Source organism: Thermomyces dupontii (genome assembly GCF_041956625.1).
Source record: "Thermomyces dupontii strain NRRL 2155 unplaced genomic scaffold VTN31scaffold_1, whole genome shotgun sequence".
In the NCBI taxonomy this organism is placed as follows: Eukaryota; Fungi; Ascomycota; class Eurotiomycetes; order Eurotiales; family Trichocomaceae; genus Thermomyces; species Thermomyces dupontii.
This window is the reverse complement of record NW_027192307.1, coordinates 2,232,803-2,260,106: the sequence shown is the minus strand read 5'-3', so window position 1 is coordinate 2,260,106 and position 27,304 is coordinate 2,232,803. Positions and strand designations below refer to the sequence as shown.

At 52.0% G+C, this 27,304-nt stretch overlaps 8 protein-coding genes across 8 annotated transcripts; 3 read left to right on the top strand and 5 right to left on the bottom strand.

Moving 5' to 3' along the window:
- Positions 1 to 604: 604 nt before the first annotated feature.
- Positions 605 to 3,999, top strand: VTN31DRAFT_842 (uncharacterized protein; the record flags this gene model as incomplete). Its single annotated transcript, XM_069408391.1, has 7 exons — positions 605 to 1,202; positions 1,256 to 1,506; positions 1,553 to 1,615; positions 1,672 to 2,178; positions 2,229 to 2,400; positions 2,455 to 2,814; positions 2,867 to 3,999. The coding sequence occupies 7 exons, from the start codon at positions 605 to 607 to the stop codon at positions 3,997 to 3,999; spliced, it is 3,084 nt and encodes a 1,027-aa protein (XP_069263698.1).
- Positions 4,000 to 5,890: 1,891 nt separating this feature from the next.
- On the bottom strand, positions 5,891 to 6,601 carry VTN31DRAFT_841 (uncharacterized protein; the record flags this gene model as incomplete). Its single annotated transcript, XM_069408390.1, has 1 exon — positions 5,891 to 6,601. One exon carries the CDS (start codon positions 6,599 to 6,601, stop codon positions 5,891 to 5,893), a length of 711 nt encoding a protein of 236 aa, XP_069263697.1.
- Positions 6,602 to 6,732: 131 nt separating this feature from the next.
- On the top strand, positions 6,733 to 7,059 carry VTN31DRAFT_840 (uncharacterized protein; the record flags this gene model as incomplete). Its single annotated transcript, XM_069408389.1, has 2 exons — positions 6,733 to 6,780; positions 6,835 to 7,059. The coding sequence occupies 2 exons, from the start codon at positions 6,733 to 6,735 to the stop codon at positions 7,057 to 7,059; spliced, it is 273 nt and encodes a 90-aa protein (XP_069263696.1).
- Positions 7,060 to 10,190: 3,131 nt separating this feature from the next.
- On the top strand, positions 10,191 to 13,733 carry VTN31DRAFT_839 (uncharacterized protein; the record flags this gene model as incomplete). The annotated part of the gene is made up of 2 exons (XM_069408387.1): positions 10,191 to 10,709; positions 10,770 to 13,733. 2 exons carry the CDS (start codon positions 10,191 to 10,193, stop codon positions 13,731 to 13,733), a joined length of 3,483 nt encoding a protein of 1,160 aa, XP_069263695.1.
- A 1,319-nt stretch (positions 13,734 to 15,052) lies between these two features.
- On the bottom strand, positions 15,053 to 18,027 carry VTN31DRAFT_838 (uncharacterized protein; the record flags this gene model as incomplete). The annotated part of the gene is made up of 4 exons (XM_069408386.1): positions 15,053 to 17,088; positions 17,161 to 17,635; positions 17,698 to 17,829; positions 17,884 to 18,027. The coding sequence occupies 4 exons, from the start codon at positions 18,025 to 18,027 to the stop codon at positions 15,053 to 15,055; spliced, it is 2,787 nt and encodes a 928-aa protein (XP_069263694.1).
- A 2,123-nt stretch (positions 18,028 to 20,150) lies between these two features.
- On the bottom strand, positions 20,151 to 20,951 carry VTN31DRAFT_837 (uncharacterized protein; the record flags this gene model as incomplete). The annotated part of the gene is made up of 1 exon (XM_069408385.1): positions 20,151 to 20,951. One exon carries the CDS (start codon positions 20,949 to 20,951, stop codon positions 20,151 to 20,153), a length of 801 nt encoding a protein of 266 aa, XP_069263693.1.
- Positions 20,952 to 23,529: 2,578 nt separating this feature from the next.
- Positions 23,530 to 24,186, bottom strand: VTN31DRAFT_836 (uncharacterized protein; the record flags this gene model as incomplete). Its single annotated transcript, XM_069408384.1, has 1 exon — positions 23,530 to 24,186. One exon carries the CDS (start codon positions 24,184 to 24,186, stop codon positions 23,530 to 23,532), a length of 657 nt encoding a protein of 218 aa, XP_069263692.1.
- Positions 24,187 to 24,639: 453 nt separating this feature from the next.
- VTN31DRAFT_835 (uncharacterized protein) lies at positions 24,640 to 25,667 on the bottom strand (the record flags this gene model as incomplete). The annotated part of the gene is made up of 3 exons (XM_069408383.1): positions 24,640 to 24,854; positions 25,137 to 25,301; positions 25,628 to 25,667. 3 exons carry the CDS (start codon positions 25,665 to 25,667, stop codon positions 24,640 to 24,642), a joined length of 420 nt encoding a protein of 139 aa, XP_069263691.1.
- Positions 25,668 to 27,304: the final 1,637 nt, after the last annotated feature.

The window sequence follows — 27,304 nt, the reverse complement described above, 5'->3', positions numbered from 1 at the left end:
GTCCCTGTTCCTAGTTCTACCGGGCTTTCTTCCAGTGTGTCCGCCATGACTGTAATTGTACCTGAAGCTAAAACTTTCGGTTGAAAGACTCACTCGAATCGTTGGTAGGTTGTAGTACCGGTTCGGCAGCCATGCGACTGACGGGATCCCAGCTTTCACCTCAATCCGCCTTCAAATTGTATGCAAGTCCGCACTCCATATACAGATCTAAATCATCCTTTTCAGAGCAGAATAGTACTAACGAATCAAGTAAAGCAGTGCTTTTGTTCTTCGTGAACAGCTGTTCTTCTCAGCGCAGAAACGTTGATGTCTAAACAAGTCACGTGACGTAGGTCCACAGCCGGGACTAGTGCCATTGTGTCAGCCTATCAGATGCCCAGTAGGCTACTGCTGAGGTCCGTGATCCACTGGAGGTCATCTTCAAGGATTCATTCATGTGCCGCAAATCATAGCGATGATCGGCCCTGTTCCTGTGAGGCCTGCTACGTTGATTTGACATTGCGAATACTTCTCATTCCAGGTGCTACATGTCTTGATTGATTCCTTCCGGATATTGATCGACTAAGCTCAGGGTCGGGTTGACCATGCACAACTTGCCCTGACGATGGGAACGCCAGTCAATCAATGGAGGAAACTGTTCCAGCAATGTCTCACCCGGCGTGTTGGCGTCCATGATCTCCAGAAACTGCTGGGTGTATTATGGAGGCGTTCTCCGCTGGCGGAGGCCTCCATCGTCGATGCGCTTCTCGAATGTCGTCCGGCGACAGGTCAATATGACCCGCTGATCTCGCTTTATATGGATCTGTTGGTCAAGATTGGGCTTGTGAAGATACCTACCGTCCTTAAAGAATTGTTCCAGTACTGCTCAATTGCCCCGAAGGATGAGCGTCTCGTTGATCTTAACGCGAAGACGCCCACCTTGATGACAGATACTCGAATTGTTCAAGATGTGATGATCTTGCTGTCTTCGGGTAATTGTTCGTTGTCGCTCTCTGAAACTGTGGCCATCTTTGCTGTTCTCGCGGACTGGATTTTGGCAATTGCGAGGTGGCATAGCAGCAGCCTCAGCGAGGATCAGCAGACAGGCGGGATACAAAGCTCACCGGATGCCTCCTCCTTGTTCGAATCTTTGGGCATCCTGTTTGTTGCCGTTTCTGGACTCGAGAAGGGTCTCGAGGCCCTATCGTTAGATAAGCCCGAGGGTACGTGTGAGATACTGTGGTCAATCATCGATCGTGTTTCTCACGTGCCGTAGGATTCAAAATCAAACTAGGGCAGGCACTCAATGCATATCTGTCATCATATAATGGCATCTCTGTGAATTTGCGAAACCGACTGGATAATTTGCAGAAGGCGTTTGATCTTTATGGCGAGCCTCCGTCTAAGTCGCTGGATATGCCTATGATGGAAGCCGTCAATATCAATGTGCTGCAGTTCGAGGAATCCGTCATGGACAGGCCCGTGGTGAATGCTAGAGCAGGACTATACATCTACATCAACGCTATGGTGAGGTTGCTGGTCCTTCGTGATGATGCCGATGCTAATGGCTTAGCTCGTCGGGCGACCTCTTGTCGATGACACCATGCTGATGAATTACTTATCAAACCGATATGCTGTAAGCTTTGATCATCGATTCAATATTGGGAGCATTATTCTAACGATTGCTTTTAGGGTGATCCTCAGATGCTTGTTGAGGAGCTCATCACTGCGACCTTTGACGTCCTGTCAAATGCCATGTACAGGAACGAGTGCCGTCGAAACATGTTCGTCTTCCGCTCATTTCTCGTCAACAAGTTACCGCCTTTCCTCGCTGGCATGGCTGCGACGTCAATGGAACCCATTCCGATGGAAGTCTGCATCAGCAACGCTTTGAGCCGAGTAGATCCCAACGCGTTCCCGTCCTTCTCACAGATGTTCGAAATGCCCGGGAACACGGTACTTTCAGATGTTCGCCAGGAATTTCTGTTTTCCTGCGCTCTCCATCGGCTCATCCCAGAATCGAGCATTGAGCGTTTGTTGGGAGAGAATCCCATGCAGACCTTGCCTGTTGGAGGCCGGTATATCAAGGACAATATCATCAGTCAGATTACATCGAGTCAAGACCGGGCGGATCAACTGATATCGGAGATCGAATCCATGGAAGGCAACGCAGGGATTATCGTAGCCGCCATCACGGATGTGAGTGAGTGAAGTCGAGGTAGTAGACCTTGTTTTTAACGTGGGACCAGGTAATGCACAGTCTCTGCAATCAGAGGGAGACAGTGACGTTGAAGACCCTTTGCAATTCCCTGTCTCGGCGACCGCAGGTGTTGGATGTAATGCTCCTTTTCCGCAGTCCTAGAGCGATCCTGCAGCCGCTCTGCGTGCTTTTGGATACATGGCGGTGGGACGAAGACCAGGGTCAGTGCTAACATTGTATCGCTGAGAATGACATTGTTTCTGACCTTCTACCAGACGAAAACCAGCCCGTCTACGACGAATTTGGAAGTGTTTTACTCCTGGTGCTGGCGTTCAAGTACCGGTATGACCTGACTCAGTACGACCTCGGCATCTCCGATAGCCAGTCCTTCGTCTGGACACTATTGGACCGTGGGTCGTGCAGCATGAAGTTGGAAGATTTGTCAGAGAAGCAGCACAAGAACCTGGGGGCATGGATCTCGGCTCTATTCATTGCCGAAGGGATCAGCGAGGACACGATGTCATCCTGCAGTCCACAGGAGTACTACTTGCTGGTGTCGACACTGTTTAGCCAGACTGTTGGGGCCTGCGAGATGGGAAAGCTGGAGTTTGAAACACTGAAGGGGGGATTGGAATGTGAGTACTGTGGTATTCCGGTAGAATCCTTTATTAGACTGACTGGCACCAGATCTTTTGGAACCGTTCCTACTTCCATCTCTGGTTTTCGCGCTCACTTGGTTAGGAAACTACATTTGGGAGTCGGAGGCAGAACCGACAATTGCCCTCAAAGCGCTCCACGCGTTGGTCAAGCCTAATTCTATCTCGGGAGAAGCGGATGCCATCCACAAGACAGTTTTGGGTATTGTTGCACGTGGACTGGAGGAACAGCTCCATGACTTGTTCAAGCGACATCGAAGTCGCACTGACATCAAGCCCATCTTGGATGTTCTGGAGCCCTACGTCTCTTTCAAATGCAATGGGAGCAGCAGTCGGCGGTCAGACTCCGATCGACGCTCGGAACTGGACACTTGGACGACCCATGCCGGAGGCCTGATGGGAGTTATCCAGATGACCTTCCACTCTCTGGTAATTTGGAGCGCTAATCCAGAGTCAAACATGTCCCCACCGTCCTACACTCATCGACTGATCCTCACCGGTGTTCGACTGCTCTCGGCTACACGGGTCTTGCCCGTTTTGATTGACGAACTGCATGCTCAGGTTCAGGCGGGAAACCTTGATCTAGCCCTCGATGTGGCGGCGACCTTGATTTGTGCGCCGATGCCGGAATCTTTCGCGGTGGATCAGGCCATGTTCCGCCCTCTTGTGGAATCCAGTAAGGAAGCACAGCCGCAAAGCGCCCTTCTTACGTTGCGAGACGCACTTGGGCTGCAGTATGAGAGCGTCCCCAAGATTGCGGAGAAGGATCCGTTGCGGGCGGAGATCATTGTGCGTCTGAACCGTCGAGTAAATGCTCTGCTGGCGATCCCAGAGGATGTCACCAATTTGGATATGACCAACATCATCGAAAACATCAACATGGATGCAGGTGGCAACTTCGCGCCCGAGGTTTCCAGCGAGCACAACGAGATGAATGTGGGAGCGGTCACCGACGGTCCCACCGACGACTTTGATCAGATGCTGAAAGACGCGGCAGCGGCTGGCGGCAATCAGGCGCAGAATTCTGGCATGGAAACGAGCAGGGGACTGGACGGCGGCATGGGCACGGCAATGGACACGAGTATCGACGACATGTTGAATGCCGCAAGCATGGGCAATCCTGAATTGCTGACAGATTTGGATATGGATGGGATGTTTGGATAATGGATAGAGTACAAGAGTCCTCGTAGGGGCTGCTAAACAATGGTCAAGTTCCTCCAGGCAAGACGACTCTACCTCGTGGCTATGGACAATTGTCCCTGTAGCAGTGCGAGTATGATGAGAGCTGTAATCTGTTACTCTTCTACAGAGGGCTTCGTACCAGGTACCCTACCCATTGCTCCGGGCAGGTGCTTTTGTTCGTCTCAAGTGCATAACCTCCGGAGGGCCTCCGTACCTCGGCTAACCTAACCTCTCATCACTATGTACTCAAAACATAGGCCTATATTCCTGTGTGCCGTGCCCACAAAGCCTCATGATTGAGGTTCTTTGCTAAACCCTAACCTAAGCTCCACCCTTACCTAGCCCTCTGCATGTGCAGACTCTCCTGGGCCATGTTATGATTCCCGCGCACTCGGCTGTTCCAACTTCCATGAACTGGACGAAGGACTCCGTTCAGGCGTCCACTCGCAGGTTACTCCGTAACATGGCTCGTAATTACCACGTACTTCCGAGTCCTCCGAGAGGGACCTTCCGTAGGTTCTACCTACTCCGTATACTGCTCAACAAGTAATTGGGAGTCGTAAGCAGCTCGTATATAACTTACCATGGCGTCGGTTATCCAATCTTGTATCGCGGCCAAGGGTAGGTTTATGAGTATATCGCCAGTCATGCACGAACCGATGCAACGGTATCCAATGAAATGATCCACCAGATTGGCTAGTCGAGAGTTAGTTTCTCTTCTCGAAATTCGTCCTTTTTCGACCGTGAAGTTGTCAAACCACTAAAAAATATTGAAATGTAAAGGAATGAGTTACGAGGTACGAGTACGGAGTATGTACCTCGTATGACTGTCAGGAGTGCACTACTTTCACTGGTTGTCTTGCATTCAACTTATTGATTTAGTAGAGAAGAAGGTCCTGGACTCTGGAATCGAAAGCGCTCCTTACACTTATGAATATGGTTATGGAACAGGGTACGAGTTAGGTTAGGTTATGCGTCGAAAGACAGCAGCCGTTGCCTCTGCAATTTGTTACCTAGGTTAACCTACCAAGGTATATGTTCTACATATTGAGGTCCTTGCATAACGCCGTTACGCCTACCAATAAGACCCAATGTCCGCGGTAGTTCCGTACTTATACACTCTGTATGGAGGAGGTTGGCCTATGTACGGAGTAAGGTACGGAGTACGGATACTCCGTACCAACCTAGGTTAAGGTACTCATACGAGCACATTGTTCTGCAGCTTCTGCTCCAGTTTACTCCATGCAAATTCCCATCTCGTTCCAGACCACGTGCCGATTTCTGGCAGGTTAACTGAGGAGAACTCCGTACAATTTTTTTTCTATCGACTGGCTAGAACGTCAAGAGTTCGGCTGTTCCGGAGCGGGTTTCTGTGAGTTTGAAACTAGGAAGTCCCAATATTGAGGCGTGGGTGCCAATATGTCCATCCATGCCGTACTCGTACGAAATGTGGAATGTACCGTATGGTACGGGATAAGGAGGATGGATTGATTGTTACTTGATACTGATAGGTTGTAGTCGTTGTCCATTCCACCTGGCGAATCATAGGTCACTCCGTAGGTTAATTAAAGTTAGCACGGAGAACAACACTCTGTTTACCCAAGAAGTTAAGTGGTCAGCTTTTTGCATCCTGGCCAATCAGCAATCTCTGAATGCAAGAAAATCAATCATTGGCCCAATTTTAATTACTCAGACGTTCAAAACAATGACGCTTTCCCTCTTTGAGCGGTGCCTCCGAGGAATGTTTCAGTACGGAGTAAATGTGAGTGCCATGGAGGACCTTCTCGTTTCATACAGTACTCGTACGGAATACTGTATATATACTTTCAACTCAACTGCTTGGAGGGCGATCATTCTCAAATGAAAGCAGGCATTAATTCATTTCGGACTGCATTGTCGATCTGGAGAAGCCGGCAATTTCGGCATTGAGCATTAACCTCAGGGCGTACGAGTTGGTTATGAGGTAACAATGCACTCCGTCGTCGAGGTGGATTGTGTGGCTTTCAGTTTCAGGAGTAAGTACGGAGTTATATATAACTATGTACCATTGGCCGTTCCGCATTGATTGATGCATGTTCATGGAAATCTTCCATACTGTTGTCCTTTCTCCGTACTCCGTACAGTGTACGAGTATATATTCCGGCTTCGAGGAATAATAAGAATTCAACGAGTCCTGACTTGTTCCTCCCTTGGCAAATGACTTTCTCGCTCCCAGTGAGAAACCAGTCTGGAGTGGAACTGGAGACGGGCGGAAGTCCAAGCTTCGTTCCGGGCGGGATTGTGGGGCTCGCATTATATAACCTGCTAAATAAGGAAAGTGGCTGAATGCCACCAAAGCCAGGCAAAGCCCGACAGCCTTGGCTGCAGTGGCAAAGAGCTTGCAGTTTGGAGAGCTTCGCAGTGATTCAGAGACCATATTCTCCCAGATGAAGGTTGAAAGGAAAAAAAAAAAGATGAACCTCGAGCAGAATACGAGATCCATCGCTTTATAAGTTTTCTTGGAATTGCTGAATCGGAAGAGCCGGACCGCGTTACCCGTTGCCAATGCTTCAGGAACGTGACCATGCCAACCGGCCTGGACCATTGAGATGATGACTCAGCGCCCACAGTGGGTGAAGTGTGAACAATGTGACGGCTTTTTGTTATCTGCAAGCTTCACATTTTTCTCTGCATCCGATTCGTGCGAGGACAGTAATTTAATCTGCGGTTGGCCAGATGCAATATGCAAGCGGCGGGAGTTGGAAATGGACCTGCAGTAGCGTGGTCTGACTTTTTTTTTTCTCCTCTCTCACCTTCCATTCTCACAATCCTCCATAGGCTCCATTGACCATACGGAAGACATGGAAACATGGGATTGTTCTCCCTCGCGACGTCCAGGATTACGCGTCTGGACTGAGACGGGTGATATTCAAGCAAGAGCTTGATCAATTGCATCCATCAAGATCACAGCTGGGATTTCCGGGATTCCCGAAATCTCACAACACGCGACATGATTGCTTTGTAATTGACACGATAGCTGCATGGATGCTGCTCAGCTCATAAGGTCTTTGCACAGAAGTTTTCCCCGGCCGTTTTCCTCGACGCCAACCGCGCCAGTGGTTCAATTCACATAAGTACGGAATATTAATCTATGCGCGGCTGTGCTATGATTTATTGTGCATCATCGCGTGACAACGAAATTGCCCATCACGGCAACATGCCATCAGACCCATCATGTCCCGGAACAAAAATACATCACAGACTTGCACGCCTGCATCGGAACTGCATCACTGCATCGGGATTTTGAATGATGTCGATGGCGTTAGTACGGAGGATTTTCATCATAATCATCCGACCATGTGCTTCTCACGATCAAACTTCAGCAGAGCCAGACGGTTCAAATTATTGAAACCGAGACCCTATCATTCTCCCCCAATCGTGATCTGACGATAAACAATCGCTGTACCCCGAAAATTCCTGTTGATTAAAATCAGTGATAAGCGATCCAGTCGATCACGATCTGATCGCACTCTACTCTGTACGAGTCCTCGCACTCGAGAGTCGAGACACGCTCCCAGTCTTGGCTAACTCCATCTTGTCTCACCGGGACGCTAGTCCGGGATGCCGACTCCAGCAGCTTCATCGATAACTGATCGCATGCGCAGAGATCGATCAGCCAGATCGATCAGATCCTGCGATCCCAGATTTGCGGCGTCAGATGATGTGACTAGTTCTTGTATGAACCGAGTACATACATTGGTCAAGTTCGTCATGGAGGGGCGCGGTTGGTTATTCCGTACCAATGAATGGATGGTACCGAGCACTCCATGTTTGCATGTACGGACTACGGAGTACATACAGTATGTAGGCAGAAGAATTTTTCTCGCGAAACTCGGCATTGCTTTGGCCGAATTCCTGTCAGCTTTCACTTCTCAGCAGTCAGAACATGCACGATCGTGAAAGAATTGTACAACGACGACGGAGCACGCCATGGACTGACTCGACTTTCTCCACGATCGGCTCCATCCACAGCCTGTGCATGCTAACGAGGACAGTTAGGTTAGGTTTAACCTACTCGTCGATTAACTTCCAACGCCTAGGTTAAAAACGTAAACAAACCCGGCTGCCCCGTACTACGGCTCCTGGAACCTGTTCCTGGCCCACTGGGTCCGATGGCTCACGCCTCACGGTCGTAGACCTCCATCTGGATGAGCTAAACTCCTCTCGTTCTCCGCCCTTCTTAAAACAACCGAGCCAATGCTCGGGCAATGGGCCGGCGATTGGATTCTTCCCCAGCGTCTTTGGTCAGGGACTCTCTATCGACACTAATCCGGTTAAGACATGTCCCGGGCTTCTGGCTCATCTGTCCAACCGGCCCAAGTCCGACCTCTTCTACATAGACTCAGGAGTCAGGACAAATGACCAACTGATGCCAGGTCCACCATAACCTAACCTATCCCGGTGGCGGAAAAGTCCAATCCAGCGGTCCACCGCAAACCGGAGTTAACCTTGGAGCGTTGCCATTCCAGCTCCGGAATGAGAGCCAAAATGTTGTTCCGTTCAGCATAAAAACAGCCCTAAAAGTCCTCACGCTTTGGACCGGTACGGACTGCGAACAAGAACTCGGATTGAATCCAGAAATGCAAAGCTCTGACGGAGTACTCTTCCCTGCAGTTCAAAGCAAGCCCGATCGAGTGCTGCATGCAGCCAGCTCATTGTGGAAAAGTCCGAGACTTGCACTGGGGCCTGCGGGGCTTCTGGAACGAAGCTCCAAGCGTGCTAAGCGCGAAGGCGACGCTTGACTTTTAGCCTTTCTTAGCTTGCCACTAGCTAACCGAAGGAGAGACCGTTGCCGAACCGTCGTGATGGCCCAGCTGTCAGTCTGTCACCTTTGACTGGCACTCTGCGAGCTTCTCGTCTCGCACCGTCACCCCCCGTTCGCCCCGTCCGGTGGAGCAAATCATCGTTCGCCCTCGGCCAGAACCCTGGGGACCATCCGAGAAACGTCCCTCGAAAATTAAGCTAAAAGTAGACTCTTGGACAGTTCTTTACAGTATTAGTCGTGTGTGCGTAGTTAGCAGGAGTCAGACGGAATCGCTAATCACAGTCTCCTCTTCAACGGCCCTGTTTCGTTGCCCCTAGCCCTTGGGCCTTGATTTCTCCTCACCTTGGTTTTTTTTCTTCCCTGCCCTTGTTTGTCCTCTGCGCTGGATTCCTTCTTGCTCAATCGCTTCGGATCTGGCTCTCCCTCGGCGCCTCTCTCTCTTGCTTGGGATATTATATTCTTGCTCGCTCTTCAATTGGGGCCTACGTACTGCAAACCACAGTACTACTGCGCTCGATCCATCGCTGCTGGAGCGGCCTCCACTATACGCTGGGTCAATTAAATTGGAGATCAACACCCACTCCTTTTGCCCTTGCGTACGTGTGTCGCGCGTGTCTTGCAGAGTCCTTGTGTCCTCCACCAATCTCGGCCGGCAACCTCTCCAGCCCGGATGTGCAAAGACACACCCAGAAGTGGCTGAGAGTTCCCGAGTATTTTTTTTTTTTTCTTCGCCTCGGTTTCATACAATACTATTCAGGGCTATCCTCTCTTTCGCTTCTGGTGCTGCCGGCCCAGTCACTCGTTGCTCTGGCCGTCGGTCAACAACAACCCCTTGATTGGGTGATTTCTGGCTCTCAAAGGACTCGAGGTCCCGTTGTTTACATCGCGCATAATTCAAAGTACAAACAAACAACCCTAATCGGCGCGGATCAAGGTACGTCTCGCCCAAGTCGAGGGATATGGTGGCATTCCATATTTACCCTCCCTGCCATAGGACATTCCCACCCCTTGTGCCGTCCAATAATCACAATCTATCGGGATAGAGACCCCCTACATACTATCGATTCCTTGGTCTCTATCGATAATCGACTCCACAGTGTCAAGATTCCCCGCTTCTGGACCCTGGTCGGCTTGACTCCTTCGCGTAAACATCTCGCGTCCTTCGTTCTCCCTCATCGATACTCCCTGGGTGTCTGTCTGCTTCCTGAGCCCGTCGGTGGCCGCTGGTGACCATGATCATTGGGATCTGCCTTCGTTGAAACGAATCCGTCTCCCTCATATCCTGCCCTTGGATTTGGTGAGAGCTGCTTTTGGAGACGCAAAGAGTACCATCAATTTGGTCGATCCTCTCGCGGGACACGGCGAGATCATGGAAAGTCGACCACCACCAAACATCGCTCCATTGAACCTCCGCAAGGGCAAACAGCGCCCAAACATTCCCCATCTGACCTTTCAGTCTTCTGCGTCGTCGGCTCGCAAAGGACAAATGACTCCCCCGACGACGCCCACCACGAGACAGGCCGACGGCTCTGTTGACCAAAACAACAATCCGGTCTTCCACAACTACCTCCGCGCGTTCTATCCGTTCCACCCGTCGGGGTCCTTGTCCCCGTCCACCGTCACCCTCCCGCTGAACCAAGGCGATATCATCTTGGTCCACTCCGTGCACGTCAATGGCTGGGCCGATGGCACCCTGCTGGAAACGGGGGACCGGGGCTGGCTCCCGACCAACTACTGCGAAGCATACGATCCACTGCCCATGAGACCCTTGCTGAAGGCCTTGACGGACTTTTGGGATATGATCCGGGGTGGCTGCGGCACGTCACTGCGTGACTTTGGCAACCAGGATCTGATGCGAGGCTTGATTGCCGGGGTGCGATTTCTTCTGGTAAGCGACCACCGTGATCCTCTCCGGTTTGGCAGATGATTGACAGTGTTAACTTTCTAGGAAAAATCCGAATGTTTAACCCGTGAATCGCCCTTAGTGCAGCAACATGATGCCCTGCGCAGGAACCGCAAGGCATTGTTGGCTGATCTGTCGTCCCTGGTCAAGACGGCCAAGCGCCTGCAGGAGCTGGCCAACGGCGTACCCACCGAAGAGGAGGTGGAGGCGGTGATCGATGAAATGCTGCTCAAATCTTTCAAGATCGTCACCCGTGGGGTTCGGTTCCTGGACGTCTGGAATGACTATGTTGGCATGACACGTACGACGATCTTGGAGATTGAACAATCCAGTGGTCCCTGCGATACTCCCCTGTTGACTCCGTCGACGGATACGTTTTCGATTTCCGATCCCCTGGGTTCCGTCGCATCTCCGACGGAGAAGAATCGGGGTGCAAGTCGCACCAACCTCAGTCGAGCCTCGGATCGGTCGGACAATGGGACCTTGCATGCTCCTCAGCGCGCGTCCATGCAAGGCAGCAAGCGAGTCTCGGTCTCGCATCGAGTGTCGTGCGCCGGGTCATCCACTGCATACCGCAACCCGAACATGGCTTCAGAGCGTCTCAGTGCCGCGTATGATGGCTTCCTGGGCGTTCTGGGCTCCTTCATCGGCCTCCATCTGCATTCTCGGTCGTCGAACGAGTTGATCATGACAACGCAGCAGGCGGTGCAGTCATGCCGCGCCCTGCTGACCGTTGTCGAGGCAATTCGTGACCATGACGTGCAACGAGCATCGGAACTGGAACAAGCCAAAACCACAATGTACGAGCGAATCGCCGAATTGGTTCATGCCGCGGGTGATGCTTTCCCGTCGAGCGACTCAGATGACGATGTGGTGTTCATGCCGGACGAGGGGAAGCGCCTAGTCGCTGCGGCGACAGACTGCGTGCGAGCAGCTGGTGGCTGCGTGGCCAAGGGTCGCTCGGCATTGGAGCAAATGGGAGACTTTGAGATGGAGCCATCTGCCGACGGCGTTGACTGGACGCCTCGACACTCGACTGGGAAAGGGCCGGATCAGCCCAACATGCGTCTTCCCCCGCCGCCGCTGTGCATCCCGGCCCCAGACGCGGCCCCAGTTCCGCTTCGTTCGGACGGTACCATGTCGACGTCGATTCTGTCCCAAGGTGGTGCGACCACGAGCCCGACCGCAACCAACGGGAGTACCGTCGAGTCTACCACGACGACGACGGAGGGTGCCAGTCCGTCAGATTCGACATACCAGGAGAAAGCGCAGACGCGCGGCACGGCCAGCACGGAAAGCTCGTTTACTTATCAGAGTGCCATGCGGGACTCGGAAATGAGCGGTGTCTCGCAAACGTCGACTCGGGCAACGTCGCCGGATGTTGGTGGCCAGCAGCAGCAGCAACAACAACAACAACAGCAGCAGCAGCAGCAACCGCAGCCGCAGCAACAGGCGCAGGTGCCCACGCTCAAGGGTAGCGTCAGCCAGTCCACGCTCGCGGAGGAGAATGAGGAGACCGAGGCGAACGTGCTGGAGAAGACATTTGCACACGAGCTCATGTTCAAGGATGGCCAAGTTGTTGGCGGTAGCCTTCGGGCGTTGGTGGAGCGGTTGACGGGGCACCAAGCGACTCCGGACGCGACGTTTGTGTCGACGTTCTACCTGACTTTCCGACTGTTTGTCTCGCCGCAAGGGTTTGCGGAGGCGCTGGTGGACCGATTCGACTACATTGGAGACTCGCCCCATGCGGCGGGCCCCGTGCGGCTGCGGGTGTACAATGTGTTCAAGGGATGGCTGGAGTCGCACTGGCGGCACGACTGCGACAGTGTGGCGCTCCCATATATCGCGGAATTTGCTCGTACCAAGCTGACGGCGATGCTGCCCAACGCAGGCAAGCGACTGTGTGAGCTGACGGAGAGGATCTCGACGGTACACGGGCCGGTTGTTCCGCGGCTGGTGTCGTCGATTGGCAAGACCAACACGGCGATTGCGCAGTATGTGGCACCGGATACGCCGATGCCGGCGCCGATCATGTCAAAGGTGCAGTACCATCTGCTCAAGCAGTGGAAGACGGGATCCGCCAATGTGAGCATTCTCGACTTTGATCCGCTGGAGCTGGCGCGGCAGATCACGATCAAGGAGTCGCGGATCTTCTGCTCGATCCTGCCGGAGGAGCTGCTGGCGACGGAGTGGATGAAGAAGAGCGGGTCGCTGGCGGTCAACGTGCGGGCGATGTCGACGCTGTCGACGGACCTGACGAACCTGGTGGCGGACTCGATCCTGCAGCTGGAGGAGCCAAAGCGGCGGGCGGCGGTGATCAAGCAGTGGGTCAAGATCGCCAGCAAATGTCTGGAGCTGAACAATTACGACTCGCTGATGGCGATCATCTGCTCGCTCAACTCGTCGACGATTGTGCGGTTGAAGCGGACGTGGGAGTGTGTGTCGCAGAAGACCAAGACGACGCTGGAGTCCCTCAAGGAGATTGTGGACGTGTCGCGCAACTACGCGGTGCTGCGGCAGCGGCTGCAGAACCAGACGCCCCCTTGCCTGCCGTTTGTCGGCGTGTACCTGACGGACCTGACCTTTGTGGACCATGGCAACCCGGCGACGCGCACGCTGCCGACCGAGCACGGCGGCATGGAGGTCATCAACTTTGACAAGCACATGAAGACGGCCAAGATCATCAGCGAGCTGCAGCGATTCCAGATCCCTTACCGGTTGACGGAGATCCCCGAGCTGCAGGCCTGGATGCAGGACCAGCTGATCCGCGTGCGCTCCAACGGCGAGAAGAGCTTCCAAAACTACTACCGCCGCTCGCTGATCCTCGAGCCGCGCGAGACGATGCCGTCCGTCCAGCGCACCGCGACGGATCTGAGTGCCAGCAGCGGCAACAGCAACAACAACCACAACAATGGCAACGGTTCGACGGGAACGACAACACGAGACAAGTTCGATTTTCTCAACTGGACGAATTCATCCAAGATGAAGTCCGTGATGACGACTGGCTAGACATGAGTCCCGACATTTATTATCGTATATACTCTTTTTTTTTCTTTTCTCTCTTCTTCGACCTTGTTCTTATATCGAATCTTTTATGATTTACGAAGATACCAGATACCAGATTACCTATGGGCCATGGGAATCGTTTTCAGATGTTGAAATGTTGAATTCATGTTCTTGCAAATAATGTTTTCAACTTACAAATTTTTGTTCTTTGTTCTGGGGAGGCATTTTGAAGCATTTTCGGTTCGGCATGGATTCTTTTTTTTTTTTTTTCCGAACATTCGAAATTGATCTGTAACGTACTTTGCTTGTTGATAGTTGGGAGTTAGAGAAAAGTTCTGCCCGTGAATTCAACAGATCAACGGAACATTGTGTTTTGGTTATTATCTACCTAGACTACGATTTATATTCATCTTCATACTTGTTCAGCCTGCGATTGACAGACATCTTGTGCTACCTAGGTACGTACTTGGTCCTTTCTGTCATACCAAGGCCGAGAACAACATTGATTTTAACCCTCCGGAGAACCGAGTTTGTGTTTACCCATCTTTTTTGAACTCCGCTTGTCCAGTCCAACCGTCTCCGACCAACGACCCCATAAATAGCAATTCAAGATACGGAGTAGGTACAGAGTACTCCGTACGGATAGGATCTGACTTCTTGCGGTAGAAAAAAAAAAAAAAAAAAAAACAAACCTAGCAGCTACAAAGTACTCATACATGTATAAGTTGGGCCGCTATCTAAACAATTTGATAGTAGATCGAATGATTTTGATCTTGATCGATCGATGCATGATGCATGCATGCATGCCAACGCCAACGTCAAGCAAACAAATAAACAAACAGACAGACAATCGGACCTTATTTTCGAAGTGAGTCATCGATCGACATGTATGGATCAGATCCACCACCAATCGGATAGGATAGGAGATCCAGAGTCCAGACTGTAGAGTCTAGAGTGGCAGCGGATGCATGTGTGCTACTCCCGAGAGGTTAGGTACTAACGTATCCATCCATGCAGGGATGGATGAGCTTCCTTGTTTGCTTGACAGGTATAGTGTAGCATGCTCTCGGGGAGTGGAGGTGTGATGGCTGACATCCGGATAGGAGGAAGAGATCTTGTGAGGGATGACTCAGAAAGTCGGTAGGTAGGTAGGATCTTGGTCAAACAACTATCAGTGTATTGGCAAGTCCATTACCAAATGCTTTCATTCAATAAATGACAATTAGGTAGATTGTATTATACGGAGTAGGTACATGTACAAAGAATCCAGGCATCACGTCGTAACATGACCATTTCTGATTGAGTTCCTAGGAAGCAAACGATCAATCCGGCCACGGGGCGAGATCATGCATGACTCCATGCCACCCATCCCGCCGTCGAACATCATCATCTTCATCGACCCGCTCGTCGGGGTCAACCACGCTCCGTGGCCGGGAGTACACACCACCCTGCGAAGAAACGGTGGCAGCGCGAGGAATATCAACCATATCCTTGCCGCCGCTCCGCGATGAATGTCGGGAGTGATGAGAAGATCCCGGACGCGAACGCCCAGCTTGACGTCTCCGGCTCCCGCCCGGACCATGGCGAAGGATCACACCCGGGATCGGGTCGACTTGTTCGCGCGCCTCGGGAACCAGGTTCAAGTATAGAGGGAAAAGGCATCCGACCGCGATCAGCGGGAGGATCACAATGAACGAGCGACGGGTCGGATGCTCGGCCATGTTGCGGGCCAGTCGGTAGGCGAGTTGCGGCCAGGGGAAAATAGCGGCCGCGCTCACGGTTGTGGTCAGGATGGCGGCGCCGCGCTTGGTGCGGCGGCCGAGCCCCCGCAGCGAGATGGCGAAGACGGTGCTGAACACGCCGCTCTCGAAGAAGAAGAGCATCAATCCCATGGCCACCCCGGCCACTCCGGTCAGCTGCCGGATGAGAATCGCAACGACGAGCATGCCCACGTACAACGCCAGCAGAATCCACCGCGGCGGCAGGAACCACTGCGCCAGTGCGGTCAGAAACCGGCCAACGGCGAACATGCTTCGCCCGATGAGGAAGTAGTCGAACGGCTGCAGCGGACCGGGGCACGCAGATGTGGACCCGGTGCATCGGTTCGCGACGGCCAGGGCCTCGAACGTCGTCGACAGGCCCTCCTGCGCCCCCGTGTAGCAGAATTCTGACAAAACGCCCAGCCCAAGCGTCAACCATACCGTTGGGATCAGGCCGGCGACTTTGGACGAGTTGACCTCCTTGCGCTTGTTCGCAAGGTCCTGTAGATCATCGTCCGACGCCTCCGGCACCGGCAGGTAGTAGAATGCCACTGCCAAGAGAATGTCAAAGAGCGAAATGGCGAGGTACGTCCATTGCACCTCGACCAAGCGCGCCGCGCTGTGCACCGACTTGAAAAACACCTTTCTCGCCAGCAGCGGTGCCACTACGCTGCCAATCGCTTGTACCCCTTGCGAGAAGTTCAGACGGACCTCCGAGTTCTCCAGAGGTCCGCACAGCGCGATGAACGGGTTCGCCGCCGTCTCCAGGATCGCCAGCCCAGAGCCCACGATGAAGTTGGACACCGTGAACGCGGCAAACGACGTCAGAACCGCCGACGGCCAAAATATCAACGCCCCGCAGGCGTAGATGCATAGCCCCGTGATAAACGTCCGCTTGAAACCCCACCGCGAGAGAACCCACCAACCCACCGTCATCGGCGCGGCCAGGTACCCGCAGTAATACGCCGCATGCAGTCCTACCGACCCCCACTCGCTGACACCGGTGACTTCCTGGAACTGGTGGTTCAAGATATCTAGGAACCCGTAGGCGACGCCCCAGAGAAAGAACAGGATCGTTATAAGGGCGACAGGTGGGATGGACTCGCGGTTACTCATTTTCAGCATACTCTTGGGTTTTTTGATGGTGACAAAATCGTAAAAAGTGATGTTCTGCGGAGTTGACCCAGCGTCTGTTGCGACACTGCTCTCCATGTCGGCATGGCCGGGCGGCGGCGCGGCGAGAAAGTCCATGATGGTCACATATTCCTCGGGATGAGTCGGCTCGGAAGAAACCTGGGTTGCGCTGCTGTCGCTTCCGCGGTTAGACACTTGGGGTGAACCCGAGAGCCGAGAACCTCTACGGTTGGGTGCCAATGCCGGCGTCGCGGGGGGCGGCTCCAATCGAGAAGGAGGAGGCGAAGCACTACGCGCATCGTAATAACGAATCTCGTTCGCACTGGCCGTCACAGTATCACCACTCCCGCGAATTAGCCGGGGCAGGAGACGCGCGGCCAGCGGCTTGAGACTGGGCACGCATGCGCAAATGATGCCGATATTGACCTCGACGGATGACCACATGAGTGTGAATGCACCATACCCTACACACCAGGGATTAATGTACTGAACAAAATCATTTTCAAACCAAAAAAAAAGAAAAGGGCATGTCCTACATGAGAAATCCTGCGACGAGAGCGACTGGGTTCGGCGCTCCTCATTATTCTGGATTGTAAGCGCTCGCGTCGTTGCGGCACTTTGCAGGTAGGCAACCCGCAAAACATCGACGACTGCGGTAAAGAAACCGAAGCTAAAGGTCACAACGAGAATGATCTTTTGTTTCTTAGGCAGTCGCATACGGGTGAGGATCGGAATCGGGAGGAAGAATATGGCAACGTCGGTGGCTAGATTGACAGGAGCGGACGACAGATAGAGAGTAACAATGTCCACGCAATGCGCATTTGGAATGTCACTATAGATGGCAGCGCGGACCGGCGAGCATTGAAACACATTGAGCATGGTCAGCGCCAGGCCGGCGGCATTAACGACGAATATGGTGGTATAGTTGGCCCAGCGGAAGGATTTATTGGTGCGTGTCAAGGTGAGGTAGAAGACGAGGATGGAGGTTTTCAGGGCCATCAGCGCGGGGTTCTAGACAACGCCAGTCAGCAAAACAGAAATGAATTTGCGGGTCGGTGGGCGGTCCGACGCACGTAAAAGACAGTGGCAAGGTACTCGGCGGTGTTGAGGGCAACCTCGTTGGCGGGCAGGACATCCTCGGAATGCAAACCGAGACCTTTGAAGGTGGCATAGCTGATCGAGACAACGAAGGCCAGATCAATCAACTAAGGTTCGTCAGCAGAGGGGATACAAAGTGGCGGGAGAAAGTCACCACTCACCCAGGCCAGCAACATGATATAATCGTGCAGCGCGACCCGGCGAACTATCCAACATCGCGAGAGGAACCTCAGCGCGACGAATACCGACGCCAGGATGAAGAAGACAATCGTCACGACCCTGGACGGCGTGGCGCGGTTGTCCATGGTGATGGCGATTAAAGTCCCAAGCTTCCCAATGCTCCTCGTTCTATCCTCTCCGGACTTTCTCCCAGGCGTTCCAGTGTATATGGCAAGCGGGCAACGTTTGGGCCCATCACCTCCATCGTCCCCTCAAGGCCGGCACGACGCACCTGGAACCGCTCGATGGCGTTTGTGTTGAGCTCGTGTATGGTGGCGCCGCCGCATGTACATAGTCCAACAGGAGGGTGAATACTAACCAGCTGGACTAATTATTCTTATATCAATCAAAGTAAAGAAGGAAATTAAAAAAGAACACAAGAAGATCAAACAGCGTTTTCCCAATATTCCGGGTCGACCAGAGGAAAAAAGCTGATCTTCAGGCGACGGAGATTGGAGGAGGGCCGGTTCTGTCTTACATAATTACCGAGCAAAATGCATTAAATGCGGAGAGAAACGGGACAGCTTGAGCCCGTTTTAGCTTTTTACCACGGACTTCCTCCATCGTGGTCGACGTGGGATGGGTGTACAGATACAGGGCAAGCTGCAAAGTCGATGATCATCGACAGCGGTGTCGTCCCTCGAGCTGTGATTGATGGGCCTGATGGGAGTATTGTAGCCTTAGAGGTGATAATTTTGGGCCGTCACAAAGGCCATGGACATGAAGCGAACCTCTCCTTTTTCGCCGCACAATACGGAGGCCCGGAGTATCAAGTATGTAAGTATGTACTGTACCAAAGCTGGGAGCTCGGGCCACAACCGAGAGTCCTTGGTGCTCCTAGCGCTGACCGCTGCAGAGGATCAGACGACTGTCATCTTCACGTGACCGACCAGCGAGCCCTAATCATCACGTGATAGAAAAGCCCTGACTGAATTCAGCCATATCCGACAACCCGTCCCTTTAGGAGGAACTACTCCGTACTTAATAGTCTCCTCAATTAGGTTAAGTTGGAACTGCCTCATAACTAATAATGGGGATTCCGAAGTGCACCCCCTGGTTTTCAGTTTTATATCATCATCCATCGCCTTCCAACACAACTCCTGGGTCGAAATGTCGTACAGTAGAACAAAAAAGAGTCGGTCTGCTCGCTCTGATGACTGAAGTTCATGCGCCAAGTTCTTTTGCCCAATCCCTTGCGCTGGCTGTTACGAAGCCGTCGCCTCACTGCACGCGCAATTCATGCCAAAGCCACAATCACATATTCACCCATGACAAACTGCCAGTGGCATCCTATTCTGGCTTGGTGCTGAAAATAACACCATCATCTCAATATTTTGGCTCAGAGCAAAAAGTTTTATCATCATAACCTCTGGACGGAGCACTCTGTACCTGTTGGGAAGTCAAAGAAGCTTGCTCTTGAAAGGGGGAAATATCGGATTTTGGTCCACATTCCAGCTTCAGGATACGAACTGTTCAGTCTGTTCTCGACGCCGAGGACAAGGCTTGCTCATCACAGCCTCACAGTGCTCGCAATGGTACGGAGTATACGGAGCACAGGATGTAGTGTAGTTTCATTACCTGAGCCCCGACACAAGTCTCCGTCCAATACGATGCGAAGGTGCAATGGGAGGAACATTTTTTGGCATCATTTCAAATCTTTGCATTTTCCTTGAAATTCCCGCAGCTAGCAAACTTCTGAGCTTAACTCCTTATGAACTCGCTAATCAAACTGATCATCAAACGGTCGATCGAAACATGTTTCATTTCAGTCCATCCAACCACGCATTTCATTGTTTCTAACCCAAAACCTAAACACAAATTCATCCCGTTTGTCTTGTATTTTTCCAGAACCGGCTGAAATCTCTCAACTCGCCAGGAGCCCTTTTAATTTTATCATCAAGCCGGACGCTGCCGACCGTCATCATTGATTCGTAAAAAACTCCCTGACTGAATTTGCAACACAGAACGGAAGAAGGCAAACGAAGCGATATGTCCATGTTCCACACGCCCTTTGGCACATAGGATCCGAAAAGAAATATATGCAAACAAGAAAGAAAGTACCATCGACCTTACTCCCAAGCTCCGGAAGTAAAGGATGGATAAAGAAGACAAGTCTATAATATGCACAGTAGAAAAGAAAAAAAGAAAAAATTGGCTGTGACCGTCGCAGCCACGCCGTATTGATCGACGGAAGAGAAAAGAGCTTCATTTAGTTCTCGAACCACCAGTCCACAGTAATCCGGCCCAGATCCTCATGGGCACCGATCGCCGCGAAGAGGTGGCGCGACATGTCGATGGAGGTCGCGGAGCAGCCGGGGCACATGTCAACCACCTTAGCCTGGACTGGGGGGTTCCCATCGTAAGAAACGCTGATAGTCTTCCCGCAGAGGCTCTCGTTCATGATGGCTTGGGAGAGAGCGACAACGTCCTCCTCAGCGCCCTTGTTTATGGTGCCGCAGTAGCTGGGATTGGTCTTGAGCTCCGCAGTGTCATAGAAGGTGCCATCGCCGGTTTTGACATCAGCCGAAGGACTGCCACCGGAGGAGCCGCCGTCTTCGTTGCCCTTCTGGGGTGGAGGGGTGACGGGGGAAGTCTGAGCCGGTGGAGGATTGTTCTGAGTTTGAGTTGTCTCAGGGACTTCTGTTGGCGCAGGCGGAGGCGGGCTCGGCGGAGAGTTCTGAGACTGAGTGGACTGAGGCTCCTCCGTCTGAGGAGGCGCAGGGTCCTCCGTCTGGGCAGGGGGGGAGTTGGTCTCGGGAGCCGGCAGAGCGGACGACGACGGAGTCACCGCCGGTTCCTGGACAAAGGTGGTCGGAGCCGGGGCGGTCTCACCGGGGGGGACTGTGATGGTGGTGGTGAGAGTGACCCATTCGGTCTCGGTGACGGTGGTGTAGACGACCTTGCCATGGCCATGGCCGCGGCCCTTGCCCCGGTGGTTGGTGACGGGAGAGGCGGAAGTGAAAGCGGCGAGAGCGACCGCAGCAGTGAAGAACTTGGAGAAGATTGCCATTTTGAATGGTTTGTGAATCAAAGGACTGACAATTGCACGCGGAGACGCGGAGTTGGATTGGTCAATGAGGGAACCAGCCGGGCGATCCCAGGAGTGTTTTCGCAGATGTTGTAGAAAGGAGAGAAGGTGGTCTGCACTGCAGAAGCGATTGACAGGCCCACAAAGGAGGGTATGAAGTTTTTTTTTCTTCAGGTCAGGGAGTGACTATGTAGAAAAGAAGATGACGGTCGGGATGGGATGAGAGGGCTAGATTCGAGGGGGAATTGGGCACAATTTAAAGGTGAGCTGACGGGGGCTAAACGGATGAATGATTGACTGCTTGAGTGGTACCGAATCTCCGCCCCGGTGGCACCGTAGGCTCAGAACTCCGCTCCGCCCTAAACCAAGGCGAGGATGGCTCGATGGATCTCTTCAGCCCAAGAAAGACCCGTAGGACAAACTCAACTTCGATCGAGCCATTCGAGCCCACCAACGGGCCACCGGACAAGAGCCAACCACGTCATGCGCATCTCGCATGCAAGATGTCTCCAATCCTGAGCGACTCAGTGACGTGTCCGCGCTGTGAACACTCTACCGATAATCTCAATGGTTGCCAGCTGCCGCCCGAAAGCAGCGGAAACTCCCCTGCGAACAAATCTATTCAGGCCATCAGCAAAAGTCTAAGCCCAGGCACCAGGGGCAAATCCTCGCACTGAACATGGACTGAATCCAGTAAGGTCAGGAACACGAATCCGACAGAGTCAGCCAATCAGCAGTCGCGATCCGACTTTTCGTTCTGTCCATGCCGAATTTTCGCGGTTGGCCCACTGCGCCGGTGCCACGCGGTTCCACAAATCAAACTCCGCCTAAACCTTTTACGGAATACGTTTCAGGCACGCACAACATGGCCCTCGTAACCAAACCCAGTTTAGCGTTGGATGACCTGGGCCTGGAACCTGGACGCCTTATGGCCTGAGGCATCAGTTACCAACTCCGGCGAATTCTGGACTCTCCAACTTGCAATGATGCAAAGTTGTGCAGAGTTTTGCGCAGATTTTTCTCTTCATCAATTCAACCTGCTCCTTGCACCAGACTACCGAGGGGTTTTTCCTTTGCCACCTTTGAAGTCACATTTGCAATCAAGCCTTTGAACCGCGGCAGGTCTGCGTAGAATTCTGCCCATTGCTCAAATGGTAGGCCGACGTCCTATCGAGCTTGAGCTGCCTCAGAAAGTCGTCGAGCAATGAGAGGCGAGGTATTGAGAACATTGAACCATCTCGATCTCATACATAGGTACCAGGTACCTACCTCTAGGTAGTTCTCTACAATACTACTACCTTCTACCTACTCCTTAGCTCCATAGTATCTATTGTCTTTGTCGGCACAGGTCCAGAAGTTTGTCAACTCGTACTTTCATTGTTCCAACCGTCTTCCCATGCCGACGCTTTGCCCCTCGCTAACCTATAGGTACCTCCTTACTATTTCCGGCGAAGAGGGAGAGCACAGAACATCAGAAGCACACAATCAGACCGTTCAACCGTTTTACCGCCGTGGGGGCCGGCAGGTGGAAAAGCAACCCGCAACCAAGGATCAGCAAGGGATCGGGAAATCAACTCCTAGGATATACCTACGGAGTACCAAACAGTTCTTTGCGGAGTACATAGGAACTGTAGTGAGCGGATAGGTAAAGAAGATAGGAAAAATACCTCACCATCCAGCTCGCATCCGATGACTCGGAACCAAACAACTTACGTGGCAAAAAGACAGAGCCGCGGCGCTTTACCTATCGATAAAAATCTGATGGAACATTGCAGAGCTTGCTATGAAGCCATCAATTGCATGACGTCGAAGGTCTTAGCCGGTGGTCAGGTTATTGATAAAGGATGCGATCGGGATGAGAACCATTAGATAGAACCGGTGGGCCCTGACAGGGCATCGAAGTTCTAGAACGCTTCTGAAAGCTGTACATACTCCGTACTCGTACGGAGTATTCATCCTGGATCCAACGACAGAGTACTCCGTACCTGTAGGAACATACGGTACTCCGTACCCATCACGTTAAATGGTATTATTATTGTGATAGGCCACAGTGATCACAAATCTTCTCGGCCTAGGCCTAGACCCAGGTCGAGGCCTTGTTGCTCGCAATGCATAAAGACGAACTTCGACCAGCCTGTAAGTTGTGGGCTCCATAGAGCGATGGACACGGAGCCTGTGGGAGACATGTTTTTGATGTGTACACGCCTTTTGTGAAACAGGACTCTTTGCAGGAATGAGCCCAATGCACCAAAGCGCTGCCTTGCTGGCTGTCAGATCACAAACCTGTCATCGAACGCTAATCGGCAAGAAGTAAGACGACGAGTAAGGATTGATAGTAGTAGTAGTAGTAGAAGTAGTAGTAGTAGTAGTAGTAGTAGTAGTAGTAGTTGTTGTTGTTGTTGTTGTAGTTGAGGACTTGATGGATAAGCAAATCAGAGGTTGATCGCTCCTGGACAGTTGGTAAGCCACAGGACATGAGTTTAGATTCCGCAAGATTGAGATAAAGAGTCTCGATCAAGCATGATAATCTATTGACAAATTGGTTGCCACTGTTCATTGTTCATGATACTGCCGAGCTCCTTCTCCAACTTACTCCCCGGGGCAAAGGCAGCGCATGGGATATCCAAGAGCCCATATCAATCGACAGAGAATGGCGTTCTCCATCTCCCACTGTGACCGGAATCCTGCCAAAAATTGGAGCCCATTTCTTCGTCGATCTTCGTGGGAGTGTATGCGGTTCAGTTACTGCTTGCACCTCTGTCTCGCTCTTTCCGCCGAGGAGATATGTCGTCAAGATACGACCCTGAGACGTTTTGTTGAGGAATCGCCGGATTTTCTTTGGCCCAACTCGTCCCAAGAAGCCAAAGACGGCCGAAGCGAATAGAATAGCAGCGGCGAGAGAGAGAACGATCAAAGCCGGAACGGCATACTCCCATCGGTACCGGATTCGTTTTCGCATGAACGTGACAGCAGGAGTATTCGATGACGGCCTGGTAAATGCATCGTCGAAGTTCCCTGCAGTGGAAGGTTGGACTCTTACCCCGTACAGGCCCCTAGTGCCAACGACAGCATTGGAAGCAAGATCTGTCCAAATCAAATTCAGGATTTTCGCAGTGATTTCTGCCTTGCTGGAAAGTTCGAGGCACCTTCGAAGTGTGGCAAGGTCCCGTAGCCACGAATAGTCGGGAACGGGATCGACCTGCGGCGCTCGGAACATATTTATCAGGTGCCTAACGTAGAAGTCGATCCCTGGAAGGTTTTGGTACTGTCTGCTGAAAACGATCGCGCCACTGGGACCAATTTCGTATCCAGGAAGGTACAGAGACTCTTGCCTCAGCGTGTTAGGCTAATGTTGCCTCGGTATGTGTCCGATATCAACCCCCATAGTGGCCGCGCGTCTGCGAGTTTTTTGTCGGAACGTTCGATTCCCCAGAGAGGCTTGGATGTTTCATTCGGGTAAACTTTGTCCACAATTTCGGTCACCTTCAAAGACGACAAATCATCGGTTCCGTTGAACTTGAACGTCACCCTCTTGATTGTGGCCTTGATAGCCATGATGCACGAGTAGAGCGGGACTGTCCAGCTGCTTCCCACTAAGAAAAAAAGAAAAAATTGGCTGTGACCGTCGCAGCCACGCCGTATTGATCGACGGAAGAGAAAAGAGCTTCATTTAGTTCTCGAACCACCAGTCCACAGTAATCCGGCCCAGATCCTCATGGGCACCGATCGCCGCGAAGAGGTGGCGCGACATGTCGATGGAGGTCGCGGAGCAGCCGGGGCACATGTCAACCACCTTAGCCTGGACTGGGGGGTTCCCATCGTAAGAAACGCTGATAGTCTTCCCGCAGAGGCTCTCGTTCATGATGGCTTGGGAGTAGGTAGGATCTTGGTCAAACAACTATCAGTGTATTGGCAAGTCCATTACCAAATGCTTTCATTCAATAAATGACAATTAGGTAGATTGTATTATACGGAGTAGGTACATGTACAAAGAATCCAGGCATCACGTCGCAAACAAACAACCCTAATCGGCGCGGATCAAGGTACGTCTCGCCCAAGTCGAGGGATATGGTGGCATTCCATATTTACCCTCCCTGCCATAGGACATTCCCACCCCTTGTGCCGTCCAATAATCACAATCTATCGGGATAGAGACCCCCTACATACTATCGATTCCTTGGTCTCTATCGATAATCGACTCCACAGTGTCAAGATTCCCCGCTTCTGGACCCTGGTCGGCTTGACTCCTTCGCGTAAACATCTCGCGTCCTTCGTTCTCCCTCATCGATACTCCCTGGGTGTCTGTCTGCTTCCTGAGCCCGTCGGTGGCCGCTGGTGACCATGATCATTGGGATCTGCCTTCGTTGCTTCCATGAACTGGACGAAGGACTCCGTTCAGGCGTCCACTCGCAGGTTACTCCGTAACATGGCTCGTAATTACCACGTACTTCCGAGTCCTCCGAGAGGGACCTTCCGTAGGTTCTACCTACTCCGTATACTGCTCAACAAGTATAGAGTCGGAATCATGGAATCTGAATCTGAGGACTTCCCACATTATCTACAGAGTCCCTGTTCCTAGTTCTACCGGGCTTTCTTCCAGTGTGTCCGCCATGACTGTAATTGTACCTGAAGCTAAAACTTTCGGTTGAAAGACTCACTCGAATCGTTGGTAGGTTGTAGTACCGGTTCGGCAGCCATGCGACTGACGGGATCCCAGCTTTCACCTCAATCCGCCTTCAAATTGTATGCAAGTCCGCACTCCATATACAGATCTAAATCTTCACTTGCAGCTGCGAATAGTACTAACGAATCAAGTAAAGCAGTGCTTTTGTTCTTCGTGAACAGCTGTTCTTCTCAGCGCAGAAACGTTGATGTCTAAACAAGTCACGTGACGTAGGTCCACAGCCGGGACTAGTGCCATTGTGTCAGCCTATCAGATGCCCAGTAGGCTACTGCTGAGGTCCGTGATCCACTGGAGGTCACGAGAGAATAGCAAAGAAACGGGGAAGAAGAAAAACGTCTTTCAGGGACGGTCCAATCGGTGAACCACGACACGAACTACTATACGCGGTCGTGATCAAGGAACGGTTCTTGACTGTCTGTGTTGAATCATCATTTTCTTGACTCGATCAAAGTACTAAACTTTATCGCCGGTTATTAGTGAAGATGAATCAGCTCAAAGCCTGAATCAATCAATCAATCCATTGATTGCTCAATGCCTTTCAGTGTCTGTGTCCACAAAGAAGCCGGCTCGGTCCAACTTCTTTCAGGATACCGAGAAGAACAACTGGCAACGCAAGAGGGATCGCAATTTGGACTAGCACACGATACTTCTCAGTTACTTCGAACAACACGCGCGACAACAGGTGTGCACATACCCACGGTTACAGCAGCGGCGATAAGACCGGAGACATCTCCAACATCGAGATCACCGAACAACATGATGGCGGCCGACAAGCAAGCAAGGAGGAATAATCAGAAATGTTTCAGAACAGAAAACGGAGTCATCATGGCATCGTTCTTATAACTTTATCGGATGCAGAGGACATTGAGCCTCCATGAGGGTACGAAGAGAGTAAGCCTCTGGAGAGAAGCCCAAGGGCAGTTAGGGTACATGGATATATGCGCCAAGGTACCTGTAGGTAGGTACTACCTACCTCTAGGTAAAGCCCATGTTGATTGGCATGAGATATCAAAGATGTCAGCGCGCTTGTGCTTAGTTCTTTCCAAGCCAACAAAAGAGACAGAAAAAACCCCGAAGTTGCTCAGCCATTGCTGCATCAAGAGCTGCAGGTTGACTGACTAGCTAGATCCAATTTGGACTTGTCTAGGACAAGAGTGCTCACGGTTAGTCTAGTAGTAGGTACTCTCCGTGCTGCTTTCTGATAATCATGCGCGTAGCACCTGCAAGTTCAGCGGCTAAGTACCAGATTTCAGAAGGTCCGATACGGAGTATCTACTACTCCAAACCTTGAGGCGTTACGCGCGCTTAACCTCGGGCGGGCTTGAGCGATTCGCCCTTTTACCTTTCCTGTCGGCTGACTCGGCTCTCCCTTCAAGTTAACTCAAGTGTTAAAATGACTTTTGCTAATGGTACGATTATGTAAGCGTACTTGCCTGGCTCTGTTGTCCCAACACGGTACGGAGTACGCAGTAGTGAGGGTAAGTACTTTCCAACGTTATTCTCTCTGAGACAAGAAAATGAAGATTGACGGCGGGAAGAGGTTCCGCAATCAGGTCAAGCTAGAGGTGACTTCAAGAGCAAGACAATTGACAAGACTTGGATTCATCGATGGAAGCATTTGCTGAACAACATAGTCAACCCAGGTACACCT